Source organism: Melospiza melodia, chromosome 3 (assembly GCF_035770615.1).
Source record: "Melospiza melodia melodia isolate bMelMel2 chromosome 3, bMelMel2.pri, whole genome shotgun sequence".
NCBI lineage: Eukaryota > Metazoa > Chordata > Aves > Passeriformes > Passerellidae > Melospiza > Melospiza melodia.
This window is the reverse complement of record NC_086196.1, coordinates 7,006,364-7,024,287: the sequence shown is the minus strand read 5'-3', so window position 1 is coordinate 7,024,287 and position 17,924 is coordinate 7,006,364. Positions and strand designations below refer to the sequence as shown.

Sequence of the window (17,924 nt, the reverse complement as noted above, 5' to 3'; positions counted from 1 at the left end):
ATTTTCCTTCTCTTGTAGCTATGGAAAGCGGTTTGATCCTACTCCTGTGCTGTCTTCTCCCTCACAGTCCTCATTTGTAACTCTAGGGTGAGCTGGATTAGGAAATGGATTTGGGTGAAAACAAATCCTTGTAACCAACAAGAAATCTAATTGAAGGCAAGAAGCTTAAGTTCTAAACCAGACTGGTTCTCCATCCCTTTCTGTCCTGCCACCCACATGTCCATACAAAGTGCATTTCAGCTGACGCAGAAGGTGGAGAAGGAGGTGTAATAAATAGCCTGTAGTTTAGCATGAAATATGGTAGCTTTTCCTGAAGGTCTTACAACTGTGTCAGTGCATATAAGTATAGATAACATGGGGCTCTTCACTTATGCATGGTAATGCGCAAAAGAAAATGCTGACTTGGATACTTTCTTAGTTTATATGGTCTTAACTTTAAAAGACAGTTAGTATTTGCTTGTTTGCCCTTTATGTTGCTCCTAATAAATGTATAAAACCTATTAAAAATAAATTTTAGGACTGATTTTTGAAAAATTGTTTCCTATTTTGTTGTAGTAAATCACTGAACTAGTCAACATCTTATACCTATGATTGTTTCTGTTAATGCCTACATATATGCATTTAAGGTGCATAAGATTATAGAATATCCTGATTTGGAAGATCACCAGGATCATTCAAGCTCAGCTCCTGGCCCTGCAGAGGACAGCCCTAAAAATTGCACCAGGTGCCTGAGAGCATTGTTAAATGCCAAAATCAAAACACAAGTTTCAAAAGTTAAGCTTGGACTTAAAACAGTCAGAAAAAAATACAGATATTGGTACAATAATTGTTGTGTTCTTTAAAGTAAGTACTTTTAGAGTAATAGTAAATTAAATTACTTCTGAAGAGGTACAGCATTATTTTATTGCAGTTCCAGTATTGAAATTGATTTGTATTTCTTTTGATTTATTAATGTGAGAATTTTATCATCATTATTTCCAACTATAATTAATGTGTTTACCTGATTAGAGCTTTGGACAAAACTTTGTTGTTTCAACAGGTTGTGAGAAGGTATATTTTGGGCTCTGTAGTTGACAGTGAGAAGAATTACGTGGATGCTCTCAAAAGAATCCTGGAGGTACCTTAATATCTTTTACATTTTCAAATTTTGAATATTTGAAAAAGAATCATTAAATATCATTAAAGAATCTTTCCTATGACTAACACAGATTTTGCTACAGATGCTTCATGCCAAATGTTCAGTGGTTTTGTGTGTGTGTACTGTTGCATAAGTTTCTTTTTCTGCTTATAGAAGTCCATCTTTTTGTTCTTTTTAAATCAGTTTGCTTTTCAATTTTTCCACAGCAATATGAGAAGCCCCTTTCAGATATGGAACCGAAGTTACTGAGTGAAAGGAAACTTAAGATGGTGTTTTATCGAATTAAGGAAATTCTTCAGTGCCATTCGATGTTTCAGATTGCGCTGGCGAGTCGTGTCTCTGAGTGGGACTCTGTTGAAATGATCGGTGATGTCTTTGTTGCTTCAGTAAGCAAATGTGTCAGAACAGATAATCTGTTTATGTTTTAGTCTTGTTTTTCCATCTCCATGTCTTTCTAACTTAGCTGCTTTATTCCCATGTTCTCCAATGCCTGTGGCAACTGTCAGAGTATTCATGTACTATCCTGATAAGGAAACTGACACCAGCACATGTCTTCAGCTCGGTTGGCAGATGTGAAAGGATTGTGAGAAAAGTTTTGAGGCTTTGATTAATCTTTCAGACATCTAAGTGAACAGTTTATTTTTATGAGAAATTAGAGATTCACAAAGCCACCAAAATTAAGGTGTGACTGAGGCTCAGCATCTCGTAAAAAATGGGTAGTCATAGTATGCAAGTAGAAAGAAACCACATTAGGTAATGTCCTAAATTCCTGAGTTTGAATTGAGATGGGGCACTGATAAAGAGCATTTATAAAACCCTGTCCCATCAATTAATGGAAGTCCATTCAGCAAAGGACAGAATTATCTACTGCTTTAAATTAGAGAAACAAGAAGTGGCCTTGGTTGATAGAAAGATATTGTTCACCATGAAAGTGTGGCTTGAAGAGGCTGCCTGCCTTCTGGCTTGAATGCTTTGTTTTATTGCTGAAAATTGCAGGTGCTGAAAATCACCACCTTTACATGCCTGCTGTAAGAGAGCTGGGATCTGATCACAGTTCACCCAAAATGAAATAGTCACTGAAGATTTGTTGTTTAAAGCAAACCTGCCTTGTTGTGACTGAAGCAAGTTAGGTAGTCTTAATGCGACCAGCTCTGCAAAAGAGAGGGATGAAGCTACCAAGAAGGCAATGGGTGGTGATCTTACCATTCCCATGACTGTTTGCAGGCCACACAATCTGTTTGCTTTTTTGGTTAGCCCTTAATAGTTGAAGGAAGTCAGGATGTGAAGGCCCTGGGACTTTGCTGATTCACTTAAGCCGGAAGGCAGGTAGTGAGATGATCAGGGGATCTCAGTTGTCGATTTGAATCTTGATGCCCTTTGATTGCCCACAGTCCTTCTGTCCCAGTGTTCTAGCCAAGATGAAACAATTTCTGTGAATACATTTCTTGCCATTCACAGCTGTTATATCTTTCTGTTTCCAGCCTGTCCTCTGCAGAAAGATTATCTTGGGTATTACCAGTATTTCTGTATATCCAGCACTGGGCCAAGCAAAGCCTTTAGTTCTGAGTGAGTCCCTAACAGCCAGAGGTCTCTATAGCTGTGCTGGCAGAGGTCTTTTGTACTTTTAGTTAAGATTTGCCTTTTTTTCTTTTCAGTTTTCTAAATCTATGGTATTGGATGCATACAGTGAATATGTAAACAACTTCAGTACAGCAGTTGGGATTCTCAAGAAATCTTGTGCCACCAAACCTGCCTTTTTAGACTTCTTAAAGGTTAGTTTGTTCTTAAAGTAATTGTGCATATGCGATAAATAAGAAAGCAGGAGTTATAATTTGGGAGGAAATTTGACTGCTGATACTGTATATTGTCTCACTGGTTTTATGGACTTAAGGTCTGTTTGATGGATTTGGCACAAACAGACCCCAGAGGGTCCCCTTCAAGTATTGGATTTTTGGCATAGTAACATGCTGTTAGATCTGGGATGTATTTTGAAGTGCACAGTTGGTTTATTGTTATTCAAATCAGTTTACTGGTATTTGCTTTACTTTGTTTGTCTAAACATTAGGATTCTTCCATATCAGGTGAGTTTCAAATAGTAGTTCATCATATGAAGCCACTTTTAATTTGAAATTTATTTTAATTCTAATTTATTGTGTTGTGAGAGGTAGTGCAGCTGGATTTCCATTCTACAACAATTTGCCTGGATTTTGAAGATTGTGTTTCTGGTTTGGGGTTGAAATTGGTGATTTTTTTGCAGAATGCATACTGCCCTGTTGCATATGATGCTTGTCATGATATGTCTGGAGAGCCTGGCACACACAGTAGGAGTGCTGTGAATCCCTAGGGTTGACACCTTACAGACAGGACACAGAATCCATTGCCAGGCTTTTGAGTTGTCTGTGACATTGCTGAGAGTCTGAGAGCTCAGCTTGTCTCATCCCTCAGGCATCCTGGATTGAGTTGTGCCTCTCAGAGCTGGTCACCCTGTCAGGTCTGTTACAGTGGTCCAAAAAACAGTAAAAACTGGGTGCCTAGTGCAACTCTTAGGTTCTATAGAGAAGGGTTGCAGGGGTTTGCCTTCAGATCTTTAACTAACAGCTTTTTAAACTGTGGACAACTCTGTGCAGGATGTTATTTTGGAAGCCTGAAGCATCTTGAAGATCAGACTCTCTAGTGAGCATGTTGTCACAGGTTAAGCATCTTTTACTGTTAAAAGCATGTTTTGCCAATAGAGACATAATCCACACCTCTCATCACTGCTTGTCAGGGCCACACTGGTTCTGCTTGCAGAAGCACAGCCAAACTCTGATGACAGATGACACCTTTCCTTTTTTATTTTTGCCCACCAGCAGTGAAGATCAAAATCTTCATTACTGCTGTTTGGAAAAAAATAGATGTTTGTACAGATAACTATGGAAATAAATTGTGAAGCTGATGGTTGTAGCAATAAATTGCAATTTAAGCACAACACCAGTTTAACATTGTTTAGAATTGCTTTGTTTTTAATATTGAGTATTTCCTCTAGCCTTCCTTTTTATGACCATTTCTGGCTTTTTTTCACATGCAAAAGAAATTTGTCTGGTTTTATCTGCCATTCGCAGTAACTAAAATAATGGATTCTAACATTTTTATTTCCAAATATAAATCAACATTTTTTTCTTTGATTCTTCAAATAAAGAAGATCAAAATCTGTTTGCATAGCACTGAGATTATGGTGTTTTTATTAGATTTCCTCTTAAAAACCATAGGTAGGTTTTTAGATTTATAGGTGCTGCATTGCTGGTGTGGCTTTGGCCGAGCTGTATTTATTAAAGAGGATATTTCAGTTCAGTGGCAGGCCATAATTTTGATAATGATGGGTTTTTCTAAAAGATTTAATATTTTTAAAGTAAATCTTGATAGTAAACGGAATCTTTAGTCTTCTTATTATAATTAATGTAAGCAATATATAAGAATTTTTTGGAAATATTTTCCTTTCATTCTGTAACTGGTGGAAATGTGCTCATGGTAGTAAATGTGTCCTTCTTGCATTGCAGCAGTGTCAGGAGTCAAGCCCTGATCGCATTACGCTGTATGGTTTAATGATGAAACCTATCCAACGTTTTCCACAGTTCATTCTACTATTGCAGGTAAATAATGTTTACCAAAGGGAGGCTCCTTTTGCATTCTTGCATAGTTTACCCTTGGGATTGCATGGCAGCTGTCTTCTGCTAGAGGATCATGTTCAGTGGAAGTGACCACTAGATCATGGGGAAATAAAGAGAAATTTCAGTGCATTGAACATGCTGATCTCATAGCCTGATTGCAGGGACAGGCAGTAAGGGCACTGCAGGAAAGCCTCAGTAAACTAGATTTACTGTAGATTACTTGCTAAGTAAAATAAAGCTTATGAATAGTTTTCTAGTAAAGATGTAGTTCAAATATGCTGCTTGTTTATATCTGTTTGTTAGCTAATAACACTTCAAAACATTACTAGGAACTTAGTGGCATTTCTTTCCATTGAAGAAAAAGCAAGAGGATTAAATTCATACCTTGGATAGTTTAGAAAATTCATACCTTGGATAGTTTAGAAACTCTCTGATTATTGGCTCACAGGACCTACTAGAGTATGTTCAGCTTCCTTCTGACCTGCAGCATCTTGTTTCTTTTCCCATGGAAACTGTGAATTTGACAGAGTCCTTGGTCTCATGTCAGCAGGCAGTCAAGCTGCAGGAAGAGCACAATTCCCCAGTATAGACCTGCTCCAGACAAATTTGCTCTGTTTTTACCTTCTTCCAGACCACAGCAGATCTACCCCAGTAAGCACTGTGTGTTAGCTGTGTTCACAGGTGCCAAGAGCAGGACAGGCTTTGGGCTGCAGGTCTGGGAATTACTGGAGGTAAAGGAGCAAAAGTAGTCATGGGGGAAGCGTGTGAATTGGAAGCCGTGAGGGAGAGTTTTTTAAATAGCAGGAATGATGAAGTTTATTGTGGCAGGAAGATTTTTAAGTGGGCTGGGAATGGAGAAAGGTATAATTCAAACTGTTCCTACTGTATGCCTGCAAAAGAGAAAGACTTGGAGGAGCTGTTGTGACCTTAATGAAGTAATGTCTCCTACTTTAAGACGAGTATGCTGTCCATGTTTTAATGAGAAATAATAACAGTTATAACGATAATACAATATTATTATGACAGTAAATATCAGACAAGTTTCATTTAAAATCATTGTTTATAGACACATACATATTACTGTATATTACTGATTGCCAGATAGTACTAAACAATCTCCCTTCTCTGTAATTTTGTTCTTTAAATAAGAATGTATGTGATCCCATTCAGTATATTTTTAAAGAATTACTATGATATTTGGGAAGTTAAGCAATGTACTGTCCAAATATTCATTAGGTGTTTATTGGTCTTACTCTTTAGTAGTACTCAAGAATGTTGAGTTGTAACTGTACATTCTGTAATCTTGGAACCTGACTTTGAAAATAAATCCAATGTTTTTTTTGTTTGTTTTATAATTACCCCTCAGGATATGTTGAAGAATACTAATAAAGGACATCCTGACAGATTACCTCTACAGATGGCTCTTACAGAGCTCGAGACACTGGCAGAGAAGTTAAATGAAAGGAAAAGGGATGCAGATCAGCGCTGTGAAATAAAACAAATAGCAAAAGCAATGAATGAACGTTACCTGAACAAGGTAAGGAAAGTAGGAAAGTATAATGGAGATGGAAGGGTCAGTTTCTGGGCCTTGAGTAATCTCTACAACAGACACCAAAGAGACAGCTATGTTGGTTTTTTTCTATAGAGATCAAGATGTCATGTAGAATGACATGGGGTCATTCTAGTGGTAGATATGAGATATGACCTGCCTCTGGGACTGTGAGATGTCACCTGCCTCTGGGACTGAATAGGCTCACCACTGTGTGCTGGAATAGGCAACACACTGAACTTGCCTCAGCAGTACCGATGTTCTGTGGCAGTGTAGGAAATAATAATATATAGTAAAATCTCATGTACGTGTTCTATGTGGAAAAATTCAACTTTTAATTTATCCTAGAACTGGAGAAATACTCCTGTGTAAAGAAAGGGTCCATGTCCTTATACAGCAGTGCTTCCAACTGTGAAGCATTTCAGGATTTGGTATTGAATGGGTCCAACAACATCTTCCTTGTTTTGGGGAAAATCTCCATCTACTTCATTCATATATTTGCATCATACAATAGAAATGTCTAAAAAGAAGACATTCACTAAGAAGGAACAATCTTTTTTATTTGAGTTCATTGGTAGCTGTCTATACTGTGGATATATATATATGCAAGTTTTATTTGTGTCACAAAGGATTCCTTCTTTCCCATGAAGTGAGGCATAAATGCTTCAATTACTGCTTTTGTGAAGTTTCAATTTATTATCTTGTGGACTCCTTCTGAGGTAAAGTGGTAGGGATGTGCTGAAGGAATGGGGTTGTTTTTGGAGATACAAAAAAGCACATCTTTTAGGAAAGCTGTAGTCAACCAGAAAACACTTATTTTAAGCTATGGAATACTGAATTAATTTTCATACTGGAACAGTATTTCCATTCTAAGTGCATTAGAAGATGGATTCAGACATTTTACTTTCTTTTCTCATTGTCATAATCCTGCTTCTTGAAGCAGCTATTAAGCATCTGTAAATGCTGTTCCAAGTTCCAAGACACAGAATGTGCTTTTGAAGAGGTGGCCCCGGTTACCTTTTGTCAGTTGATATTGATTGCAAGATTTTGTGTTTTATGCAGTGGGTGATTCATTGATATATACATGGATTGTCACTCCAAATCTCACAGGGTCCCACATTCCTTGTGTATTAATATCACAGAATCAGCAGAGGTGGAAGGGACCAACATGGATCATGGAGTTCAGCTCCAGTCTCTGCACAAGACCAGCCCTGAGGGTCACACCAAGTGCCTGAGAATTGTCCAAATGCTTCTTGAACTATGTCAGGCTTGGGGCTTTGACCATTACCCTGGGGAGCTGTTCCAGTGCCCAAACACCCTCTGGGTGAGGAGTCCTCCCCTCACGAGGAAGCTGTAGACTACAGTGAGGTCTCCCCTCATTTTCCTCCACACTGAACAGATCAAGTGACCTCAGTTACTCCTCACACAGCTTCCCCTCAAGGCCTTCACCTTGAGGCCATCCTTTGGACACTCTCTAATAGCTTAATATCTTTCTTACATTGTGGCACCCAAAAATGCACACTATATTCAGATGAGGCCAGTGCAGAGCAGAGTGGGACAATCCCTCCCTTGCCTGGATGGCAGTGCTGGGCCTGATGGCCCCCAGGACATGGTTGGCTCTCCTAAGCTGTATATTTGCATATATAGTTTTGGAACAATGCCAGCCAGGGTGAAATAGGTGGTGAAGGAGGTGGTTGATTAGAAAATTAGTGAGTTATGGACCATTTAATTCTCTTGGACCCTATGGAGATGTGTTTGACATGTGAGGGATTGGTTCATGCTTGCACACAGTGGCTGATCCTCAGCCCTTGAAGGCAAATGTCAGGAACAGTTTACATGCCAAGAATCTCTGGGATGTGTCATCTTCTCCACTGTGTGTGACACCCTGCCAGCTGCACTCCTCAGCTGTGTGAGCCCAGGGGGACAGAGCAGGCTGAGCACCCTTCCTCCTCACACTGTGGCTTCCACTCTGGGCAGCTGGAATCATGTGTAGGTCTTCAGTGGACTATGAAAGAAGAGACTAAGCAAGGAAATCACAGAAATTGTGGAAGGAATTGTTCATTTTGCCAAGAAACATTTATCAGTGTGGAAGATTCCCAGAGCAACCATGGTCTACATTAAGATGCAAAGCCCTTTAAGTCCACATGGATGACAGCAGAAGTTACTGTTTCTCTGAATCAAAAGCAGATTAATAAAGAGACCTAATTCCCTTGGCAAATCCACCTGCAATCACTTGTGCTAGGATGGCAAGTGATAACCCATTGTTTTTGCTTTTTGTGTGCTAGATGTAGGTTGTACTGTGTGTAATATACAATGCTAATTGTTTTCAAAATCCAGCTACTCAGCAGCGGGAACAGATACCTCATACGGACTGATGATATGGTTGAGACAGTTTATAATGACAAAGGAGAAATTATTAAAACCAAAGAACGGCGCCTTTTCATGTTGAATGATGTGCTGATGTGTGCAACAGTGAATATTCGGTAAGATTTCACTTACATTATTTAGATGATTGTTTGAACTTCTGATGGAAAAAATTGACACTTATTGAATTGCTTTTGTGCTGTTGTATTTAGCGTGGCTAATGATTTCTAGGAGTAGTCATAATAAAAGGATCACTAGCTTTGTTATAGCCCTCCAAATTGCTGGTTGATATTTGGAAGTTCTAGAGTTAATTTGTAAGAAAATTATATCACTTGGAGATTACAGGTAGATATGATCTGTAGTGTCTTGTTACTGCTATGTATTAGTGCATGGTGGAATACAAGCATGCCCCAAGGTAAAACTTTGTTCTCTTCTTCCTTAAATTCAGACTGTTACACACACAGATTTGTAACTTGACACAATTTGTAAATACCATCCTCTGCAAAGCAAACAACCTCCAACAAACAAACAAACAAAACAAAATCCATAATGGTAATGCGGGTTGCCAAGAAAAACCTGGAACTTGCTAACAAAGTTCCAGATGGGGAAGAGTTATTATCTCTGGAATCAAACATTGAAAGATTAAAGGTGAAATGCTTTGAAAAAAGCCTTTTTTTCATAGTTCCTTCTGTGCTTTTGTTGGCTGTAACTATTACTGTTACTAAATGTCTGTGTATGCCAAGGTTTTGTTCACATTCATATGTTGCTTGTATCATAAATTGTTTTATGTAATGGTACATTCTGACAAAGAAAATGTGGATTGTTAAAATCTTCCAAGAATAGCTTTTCTTAAGCATAATATGAGTTGATATCTTAATTCATTACTGAAGCATGAATCCTGTACATATATTTCTGAGTGTGTGATTGCTTGGTCTCATGTCCATGTGAGTGAGAAGTACCATGTAATAACTACACTTCAGAAAATTAAGAAGCTCATGTGAATTATCCTGTGGTCCTTGCCTTTACAAATGCTTTACTTTCTTAGTAACACTTGAATATTGTTTTTAACTATTCGTATGTTATCTTCCTTCATACCAATAAAGTCTTGGATTTTCTGTATTTGTACTTGAAGCAGCAAAGTGCAGTCTGGTTTTGTTTTCCATTAAAATGCTAAAGTTTAAAGTTCATGATCATGCCAAGTCTCTGAGGGTTATGCCCTCTGTAAAAGTATGTATCTTTTGCAAGCCATAGAAAAGTCCTCAGTAACTAGTGGACTCTAGGCACCTGGGACATTTGAGTGTTTCTGCTGTGCAAAAGATAGATATTTTTACAGGTGACACAACCCTCAGGTCTTTCTTTGCACACAGTGTAGATGACCAGCAGGAGCTGGTGGCCTGACTCTGAAGTAACAGTAATTGGATGGAGTGGATGCTATCTCTAGTGACTGAACAACTGTGTCCTGCCTAGGTTTTTTTGTTACTTCTGGGCTAGGTCAAGAATTTATAAATATTTGCTTAAGTTGTGGCAGTTGTGTTCTTTGTTCATACGTGCTTCCTCATTGAAACAAAAGTCTGTGTTGCAGATAGATAGCTGACTAGCTGAATTTCAGCATTTAGTTACTGTTCTCAATAAATGCATTTTACTGATTTCTCTCAAGCAGTTGACTTCTGGATTTCAGTCATTCTTTCTGTGAAGTAAACCTTTTTTTGTTTACTTTAACATCTCCTTTGTCCTTTATAATAAATGTTTGTTACATGTTCTTGAATGGGAATAAGGGAATGAAGGAAACAAAGTAAAATTAATGTTTATGTCATTGCTATTCCTAATGAGCTTCCTCAGTGTGCTCTCCTCTGAAATGCCTGTTGTGATACACACTTCTTAAGCAGCAGCTCAGGCAGGATTACTCTTGGAAGCTGCAGCAGTTGCAGAGGTCTGCTATACAGAACAGTCTGGGCAGAAATGTTGGCTTGTCAGCCCTTCAGTTGTCCTTCCTGTTCCCAGCAGTCATTCAAAGGTTCCATCATCCCTACTTCCCTAAACATAGCAGTTAGGGCCCCAAAAGAAGTCTTTCAAAAAAATCAGGAAAATGTGGAGCCAAAGTATAATCCCAAGCACTTGTATTAGGATTTCAGAATTCATTGATCTTAAAAAATAGTCACTTATATTTTGCTATAAAGGTGTAAGGATTGTTGTTGGCAGTCCTGTGGTGCTTGCACACAAGATTATCTGCACCTGCATGGCTGCTCTTTGCACGCTGGGAAAGGTCATTCACAAAAGTCAGCCTGATGCATGTATTTGCTTCAAGTTGTGCACTGTACTCAAGCTGATTAACAGCAGATTTTAGAAGCTAAAATAATTAATAGTATGCTCTGAAACACAATTGCTTGTCACAGCCATAATTTGTGCATCTTCCAGCTCTTCCTATGAAAGCAGTGGCACCACGACAACTGGCCAGAGGTATTTACTGAAGTGGAGTGTACCGCTGGGACAAGTGGATGTCATAGAGTATGGCAGCAGTGAGGGCCAAGGAGACAACTGCAGGTTCCCACCCCAGCTCCCTGCTGAAAGTGTCATCATTAACTCTAAGCCAAGTAAGTGACAGGAGTTACTGACTTTTACAGACTACTTTCAAATCTATATTTGAAATTCAGTGAGCTACTGAAAACAAAGGAAAGCATTTTGTTGGTGAAGATTTCTGTAACATGAAGACTAGTAAAGCCTCTTGCTTTGGAAACTGAGAATGCATAAAGTGACAGCCTTGCAACATGAATTACTTGTATTTGTCGTAGATTAGAATTTTAAGCATGAATGAGTAAAGAGTTTTAAAGCATGAGAGAGTGCTGACATGCAAAAATGGGAGTTTGATGTGGTGCACCAGTGGTCTCATGGTCACTGCTTCTGCCTTTGTTCTTTATCCCACAGTTAGAGCAAAGAAGTTTCTCTCAATAAAGATGACCAAACCACCCTGTTGCTGTGATTAAGAGTCTGGACACAAGTGGTTACTGCAGGGTAGTTCTTTCAAGCCCATGGCATCTTGCCCTTCAAACTTGTGCTTCAGAAAAAACACTAATGAATGTTTTTGAAACTATATGTTAATAGGTAATTTCCTCCTAGCCTCTCTCCAAAAATGACCTCAAGCTCTAAAGTTTACAAAGTCTTCTGTGCTATTTAATCCCTCTTACACATCTGCCAACTGCTTTCAAGAGAAATATGAATTTTAAGACTTTGCTTGTTAGCTAGACTTTAATATATAAGGAGTTGTTTCTATGTCCTGTTTATTGCCTAAATATTGTAATATTAAATGCATTGAATATCTCTAGATCGTAACTTGATTCCTATTCATGGATTATAATTCACATGGATTTCAGGGCTGGTAGCTCTAGGCATTATTTCACAGTACATTTATTTAATATTGAACCCTTGGAGTAATGAATTTTCCCACAGTTGTGCTATAAGGAGTCATAAATGCTACAGCATCAGTGTAGCATTTACTACCCCCTGTATTCTCCAGGATGGTTTTTGTCAGGTCTTCCTGCTCCTCCTTTTGTAAATAGCTACAGAAAATTTTATGGGCACTTACTTCTTTATTTCAAGAATGACTTAATTCTTGTAACTCCTTTTAAGCAACAAGGGACTACTTGGAGAATGAGATTAAAGCCTTTATCTTATCATTTACCAGCTGCTGTATGCATAACCCTGGGAGAACTATATAAATAAGTCTATTTCTTAGAATTGGGGGTCCCTTTTGTAGGTGAGTGTGGCAGGAACAGATTGTTGAATATTCCTACTATGATTTTGTGCAACAGTTTCACAGCTGATAAGACCAAATCCTTGCATGTCAGCATGGTGATATGGAGAAGAAAAGCCTGAGGGGAGAAACAAAAGCTCCTTACCAAACTTCATGTATGACTTACTTGAACCTCTTGGCTTTTGAGGTTTTTCAGCTTCATCATGTTTGGTAACAAAATCACACAAGAAAAGAAATGACTTTGTACATCATTTGTAAATCAACCTTCAGGTTAAATGGTACTCTGTAGGTAAAATGTGAGCTGAACTAATTTTTCTCTTGGTAAGCTCTGTTATATTAATTCAGTCCTCTAATAAAAAGGATCAAAAGATAAGAAATAAAAAGGATTGGAAGGATACTGGGTATACTGAAAAAATCCTCCCTCCTCAAGAAAGTTTGATTAAACTTTCTTGGAAAATGATCCAACTAAATTGAATATAAACAACCATGAAGGAGGAACATCATAGCCTTTTTTTTTGCATGTACTACTGTGTTTGCACTAGCTGTTACTCTGAATGCAGAGTTGTTTGAACTGGCTTTTATAGACAAGTCTGAATACACACCTAATTGTTAATTACGTAATTAGTTATTCTGTAGAGTTGTCTCCTTAGTTCCAGTTTAAGCTGGCTGCTAAAGATTACAGAAGCTCAGAAAGCACAGCCTTCCTGCAGAGGGTCAGACTGGTAAGACTGTGTACTGGTTCAGTCTTGCTTCTTATGTGCACCCACCAAGTTGCTGCATTTTATAGTTGATGATGACATGATCTTTAGTATGGTAGTATCACATCATTAATGAGACTACTGGGTGTTTACTACACGTTGCAAAGTGGTAACAGAAAAATCCTATCTACTCTGCCTGAAATTTAATATCTTTGCAGTCATCATAAAATTATGTCTCCCTCTGTTTTCAAAGTATATGATGAAATCCCAGTGGCCTCATGGTATGTGGTTTTAATAAAATATAGTGATCAAGAACAGTTTGGAATGCTACAGGCAAAATCCTGAGACGTAGAACCGTTTCTCAGACCTGATTTTCAGCTTACATATCCAGTTTGTGGGTACTGAAAAGATACAGAATTATGATGATTCTGTGTAAGCAGTACATTAAGTAGTAGAGGGATTGCCTCTTGCATTTCTGGAGGACTGAGAATAGTTGGTTAGTATCTGCCACATGCCAGGTTGAGTCCTTGACTCCTATAAGGTTGGTATTCTGACATTGCTGCTGTGATTAGCAAGGATTCTTGATGGATTCAGGTTGTGTTCTTGCGAGGATTACTGGTTATTAGTTACTTTTCCCTTACTTATCACGGTGCTTTTTTTATCCACTAAAACATTTTGTGTGAGTAGATAGCTGTCACAATTGTATCTTGCTGCTTATTTTTGAGTAAATGCAATTGGTGCTTCCAGTTTTCTGTGATGTTGCAAGAAAAAGCAGTTTAGTCTAAAGACACAAACTTTACTTTGGGTGCTGAATTAATAGCTAAATTTGAATTAATCTTGTACAGCCTGTAATAAGCAACTGAAAGGTTGAACAATTTTATGAGTATGAATAAATCAAAGGCGTGCTTCAGTACTGTTCTAAGATGAAAAAGCAAGGACTGTGTGAAGTTAGTTTTCACTTGGCAAAATCATCAATGGGCAGTTTTAAACCCCACTGAGTTTTGTTTAGCAGTCTTTTGTCTCTGGATTCTACAGAAGAACACACTTAAGGGCTGTTTTTTGGTTTTACGCCATTTGTATTTTGGTAGGAAAAACTGTGTGGCCTGAGGGTGTATGGGGCAAAGCAGGAAAATTTTACTTGAGTGTATTCTGCTGTAATGCCCTGTCCTTGGTGTGCTCTTGCCTTGCTCCTGCTGTACTGCCCTGTCCTTGCTGTGCTCTTGCCTTGCTCCTGCTGTACTCCCCTGTCCTTGGTGTGCCCTTGTCTTGCTCCTGTTGTTCTCCCCTAGCACCAACAGTAGACCAAATTCTCATAGTTATGAACATGAAGAAGGATTGAAGTCGTAGCTGTTTGATGGGGTCCTTTATTTGTACAATTCTAATTTTTTTTCTTAGTGGAGCACAATTACAACTTGCTTTTGCTTCCTGCAATCATAACCAATAAGCATTTCACAATCTCAGTCTTCAGGAAAAAATGCCTTTCTCTCAGCAAATTAGTCAAAGTCCTGTTTCATTTATTGGAGTTAGTCTTGCTTGAAAGTCTGTGTGGCTCTCTGGCATCTCAGACAGTTTTTGTGGAGGCAGTTATTTACTTATGGGTGGCAGAAAGTGTGATGTGTTAATTTTCTTCATAGAACCATTGGCAGAAAGATGTGAGATAAGAGTTTTTCCCCTGGTAAATCCATGTATTGTTTCTGTAGGCTGTTGCTGTTCTCTTCACCCCAGTTAGTCCATGTGCAGAAGCAGAGACACAGTCATAGTATGGAAAAGTTGAATTAATATAGGAACAGGGGAATGTTTTCAGTGGCAACAGAAATTTGTATATTCTTGTTTTTGATTTACTTGCATTGGTAAGAAATTCACCTCCCTCACCTGGCTGGTGATGCTGTACCCGATGCCTCTCAGGACATCCTGGCCCTCCTGGCTGCCAGGGCACTGCTGACTCAGATTCAACTTACCACTGACAAGGATCCCCAGATTTCTTTCTGTGTGGCTGCTCTCCAGTGCTCAGTCTGTTCCTGCATCCAGGGATGCCCTGTCCCATGTGCAGGATCCAGCACTTGCCCTTGTTGAACTCACTATGCTTGATGATTGCACAGCCCTATAATTTGTCAAGGTTTCTCTGCAGAGTCTGTCTGCCTTCAAGGGAGTAGACAGCTCCTCCCAATTTAGTGTCATTGGTAAAGTTCTCATTATTCCTTGGAGTCATTTATGAAGACATTGAAGAGAACTGAGCCTAAAATGAAGCCTTGGGAAACACCAGTACTGACAGGTCACCAGTCTGGTGCTACCATCCCATTCACAATAAATAACCCTCGGTGCCTGACCCATGAGCCAGTTTCTCACCCATCACATGATGTGTTTATCCAGCTGTGTACTGGACATTTGGAGACCTGTGAGAAGCCTCAGATCAATAGCTTTAATGAAATCACAGTTCATATCAACTGGCTTCCCCTGATCAACTATCTGGGTTACTTTATCATAAAAGTAAATCAAGTTTCTTCAACAGGACTTCAGTTTCATGAACTTGTTCTGGCTGGACCAATGACTGTGTTGTCTTTCAGGTGTTTTTCACTGCCTCCAGAATAACCCTTGTACCTTTACCAGACACTGAAGTGGGACTGACAGGCATGTACTTGCCACAGTCATCCTTCTTGCCTTGGGACAATGTTTGCCAGGTTCCAGTTGACTGTGACCTCTTCAGATTCCCAATTGGGTTGAATATGTGGGAAGAGGGCATCAAGAAAGGTCAATGCTACCTGTTCTTTTACGATAAAAAAAAGGATGGATGAAAGCACAGTGAAATACAACTTGTTTTTAATATGTCATTGATATGAAATATTATAAATATTTTCCAAAAATATAAATAGTATAGTCAGAGGGCAAATTTGTAACTTCTTACCAAAATATTCAGTATTACCCCTCTAGAAGAATCAGAAGACAACCTTTCCTTGCAATTCATCCATGTGCACATAAAATCACTGTGAATATGTGTATTTCACTGCCTTTTAATTGGGAATATAGGAATGGAAGTCAAATATACTGGCCAGAGTTTCATTTTCTCAGACTTCTGGCACATGTTATGAGTTTGCAGCACTTCATGCAAACTGTTGATGGGTTGTGAATTGTGGTTTGTGCTGAGGCAAATGCCAGTTTGGTGCCGCAGCAACAACAACCACCCCCAGTTGCCTGTTCTTGGGTCCCCAAGAATGAAAAGGGTGAGTGACAAATTTCTCACAGGGCTTTTATTTAAGAAGACCAGACTGGAGAGACTCTGTAGAACCAAAGGGAGCGGGCTAGGCATCCTGCCATGTCTGGGTGGGATACCAGTGTCTGGCAGCAGTGTTCTGCTCTGATCAGGTTGATTGAGAGACATAGACAGCATAGACAGTTACTTAAGAAAAGAAATATCAATTTGAGCCATTTATCTGAATGCTGAAAGGGGAAATGAGCCAGACTCATCTGTACTATATATCCATGCAGTGATGAGCTCTGAAGAAAACATTGACATCAAAAATCAGGTTAGTATGCTTATGGCTGTATTTTCATGTCATTTTTTTCTTTCACAGGTTTATAGTTTGTAACTGAGAGCAAAGCTCAGCACTGCTAAACCACAGCTTTTCCCCTTTCTCATTCAGAGTTCCAGGGATACATTTGTACTCTGTTTCCCCTTGATTGTGTTCTTGATCCCTGTGGAGTTTGTTTACTGTCAAATATAGTGGTGACATGATGCTGAAGTGCAGAAATGATTTCTCTCTTCCACGTTTCCTTCTGCTTGATACAGTCACTTTGTGTGGGCCTTGGAGTGTTGCTAGGGAAACAGGGAGGGATAGAAGTGTGCACTTCTATAAACACACTTCTATAGAAGTGTGTGCACTTCTTTCTGTCAATATCTTTCTCAGTGGAATGGCATCTCTTTTCAAAAATGAAGATAGTGCTGCTGTGATAGCCATTGCCTTTAAAACTGGGATTTTTTGCAGGTTTGTCTAATGAGAGATACAGAATTGGGGAAGAAAAAAAAGCCAGCTTTATGATCCTTCTAAGGCACAGCAATAGTATACAATATCCAGAGTAAGCAAAACTAATATTAAGTGACATGTCAACTCCAGCATTGGCAATAAGATTTTAGAAAGAAAGATGTGGTATGGCTAGCATTGATCTAGCTTTAATCTCAATGAAATATATAAAGATTAATAATGGAAGGCTTTATTCTAAAGTTAATGTTATTGAAGTCAATACTACACACTAAATTATATTTAATATGTTTATAAATGTAAATTGTTACTGATATATACAAACAAAAGACCTAAGAGTTTAAATAAATCTAGTGCTAAAAAGCCTGTTCATCTAAGCAAATGGGGTGACATTAAATACTCGACTTTGTTAAGCAGATATAAGTTTCTATCTAGTGGATTAGGCAAGGATCAATTTAGGTGTTACATGCTTGTCTCACCCATGCAGGATAAGATTCTTCTCTTTGCTTTTTGTATTTTTTATAGCAATTAGAGGATTTGTCATCCACTTCCTATAAACCTTGTTCTGTGTTTCCAGGGATCTCATCCACATCATGACACAGAGTAGTAAAATTATTAGAAACCCAGCTGGTATGAAAGAGGGAGGTGAGCTCCTCACAGTGCCATTTCCACAGGACTTGCTATAGTCTGGTGGGAGCTCCAGTGTAAACCTCTGGCAGCTTGGCCAGTTTACAACTGCCTGCAGAGCTGTCTTGGGACCATGCAGTACTTCCATTGTTTAAATGCCTTCCCACGTGTACTTTCAT

The 17,924-nt window shown here is 38.8% G+C and overlaps 1 protein-coding gene across 4 annotated transcripts in view; it reads left to right on the top strand.

The window, feature by feature from the left end:
- The window catches only part of ARHGEF10 (Rho guanine nucleotide exchange factor 10), a 112,032-nt gene that overhangs the window by 47,911 nt on the left and 46,197 nt on the right, over window positions 1-17,924 (top strand). For all 4 annotated transcript variants that reach the window (XM_063150729.1, XM_063150728.1, XM_063150726.1 and 1 more), the window contains 7 exons: window positions 1,040-1,117; window positions 1,345-1,524; window positions 2,794-2,910; window positions 4,675-4,767; window positions 6,152-6,322; window positions 8,672-8,817; window positions 11,114-11,289. In XM_063150729.1, coding sequence (XP_063006799.1) covers window positions 1,040-1,117; window positions 1,345-1,524; window positions 2,794-2,910; window positions 4,675-4,767; window positions 6,152-6,322; window positions 8,672-8,817; window positions 11,114-11,289 — 961 coding nt within the window. The remainder of the gene's footprint in view (window positions 1-1,039; window positions 1,118-1,344; window positions 1,525-2,793; window positions 2,911-4,674; window positions 4,768-6,151; window positions 6,323-8,671; window positions 8,818-11,113; window positions 11,290-17,924) is intronic.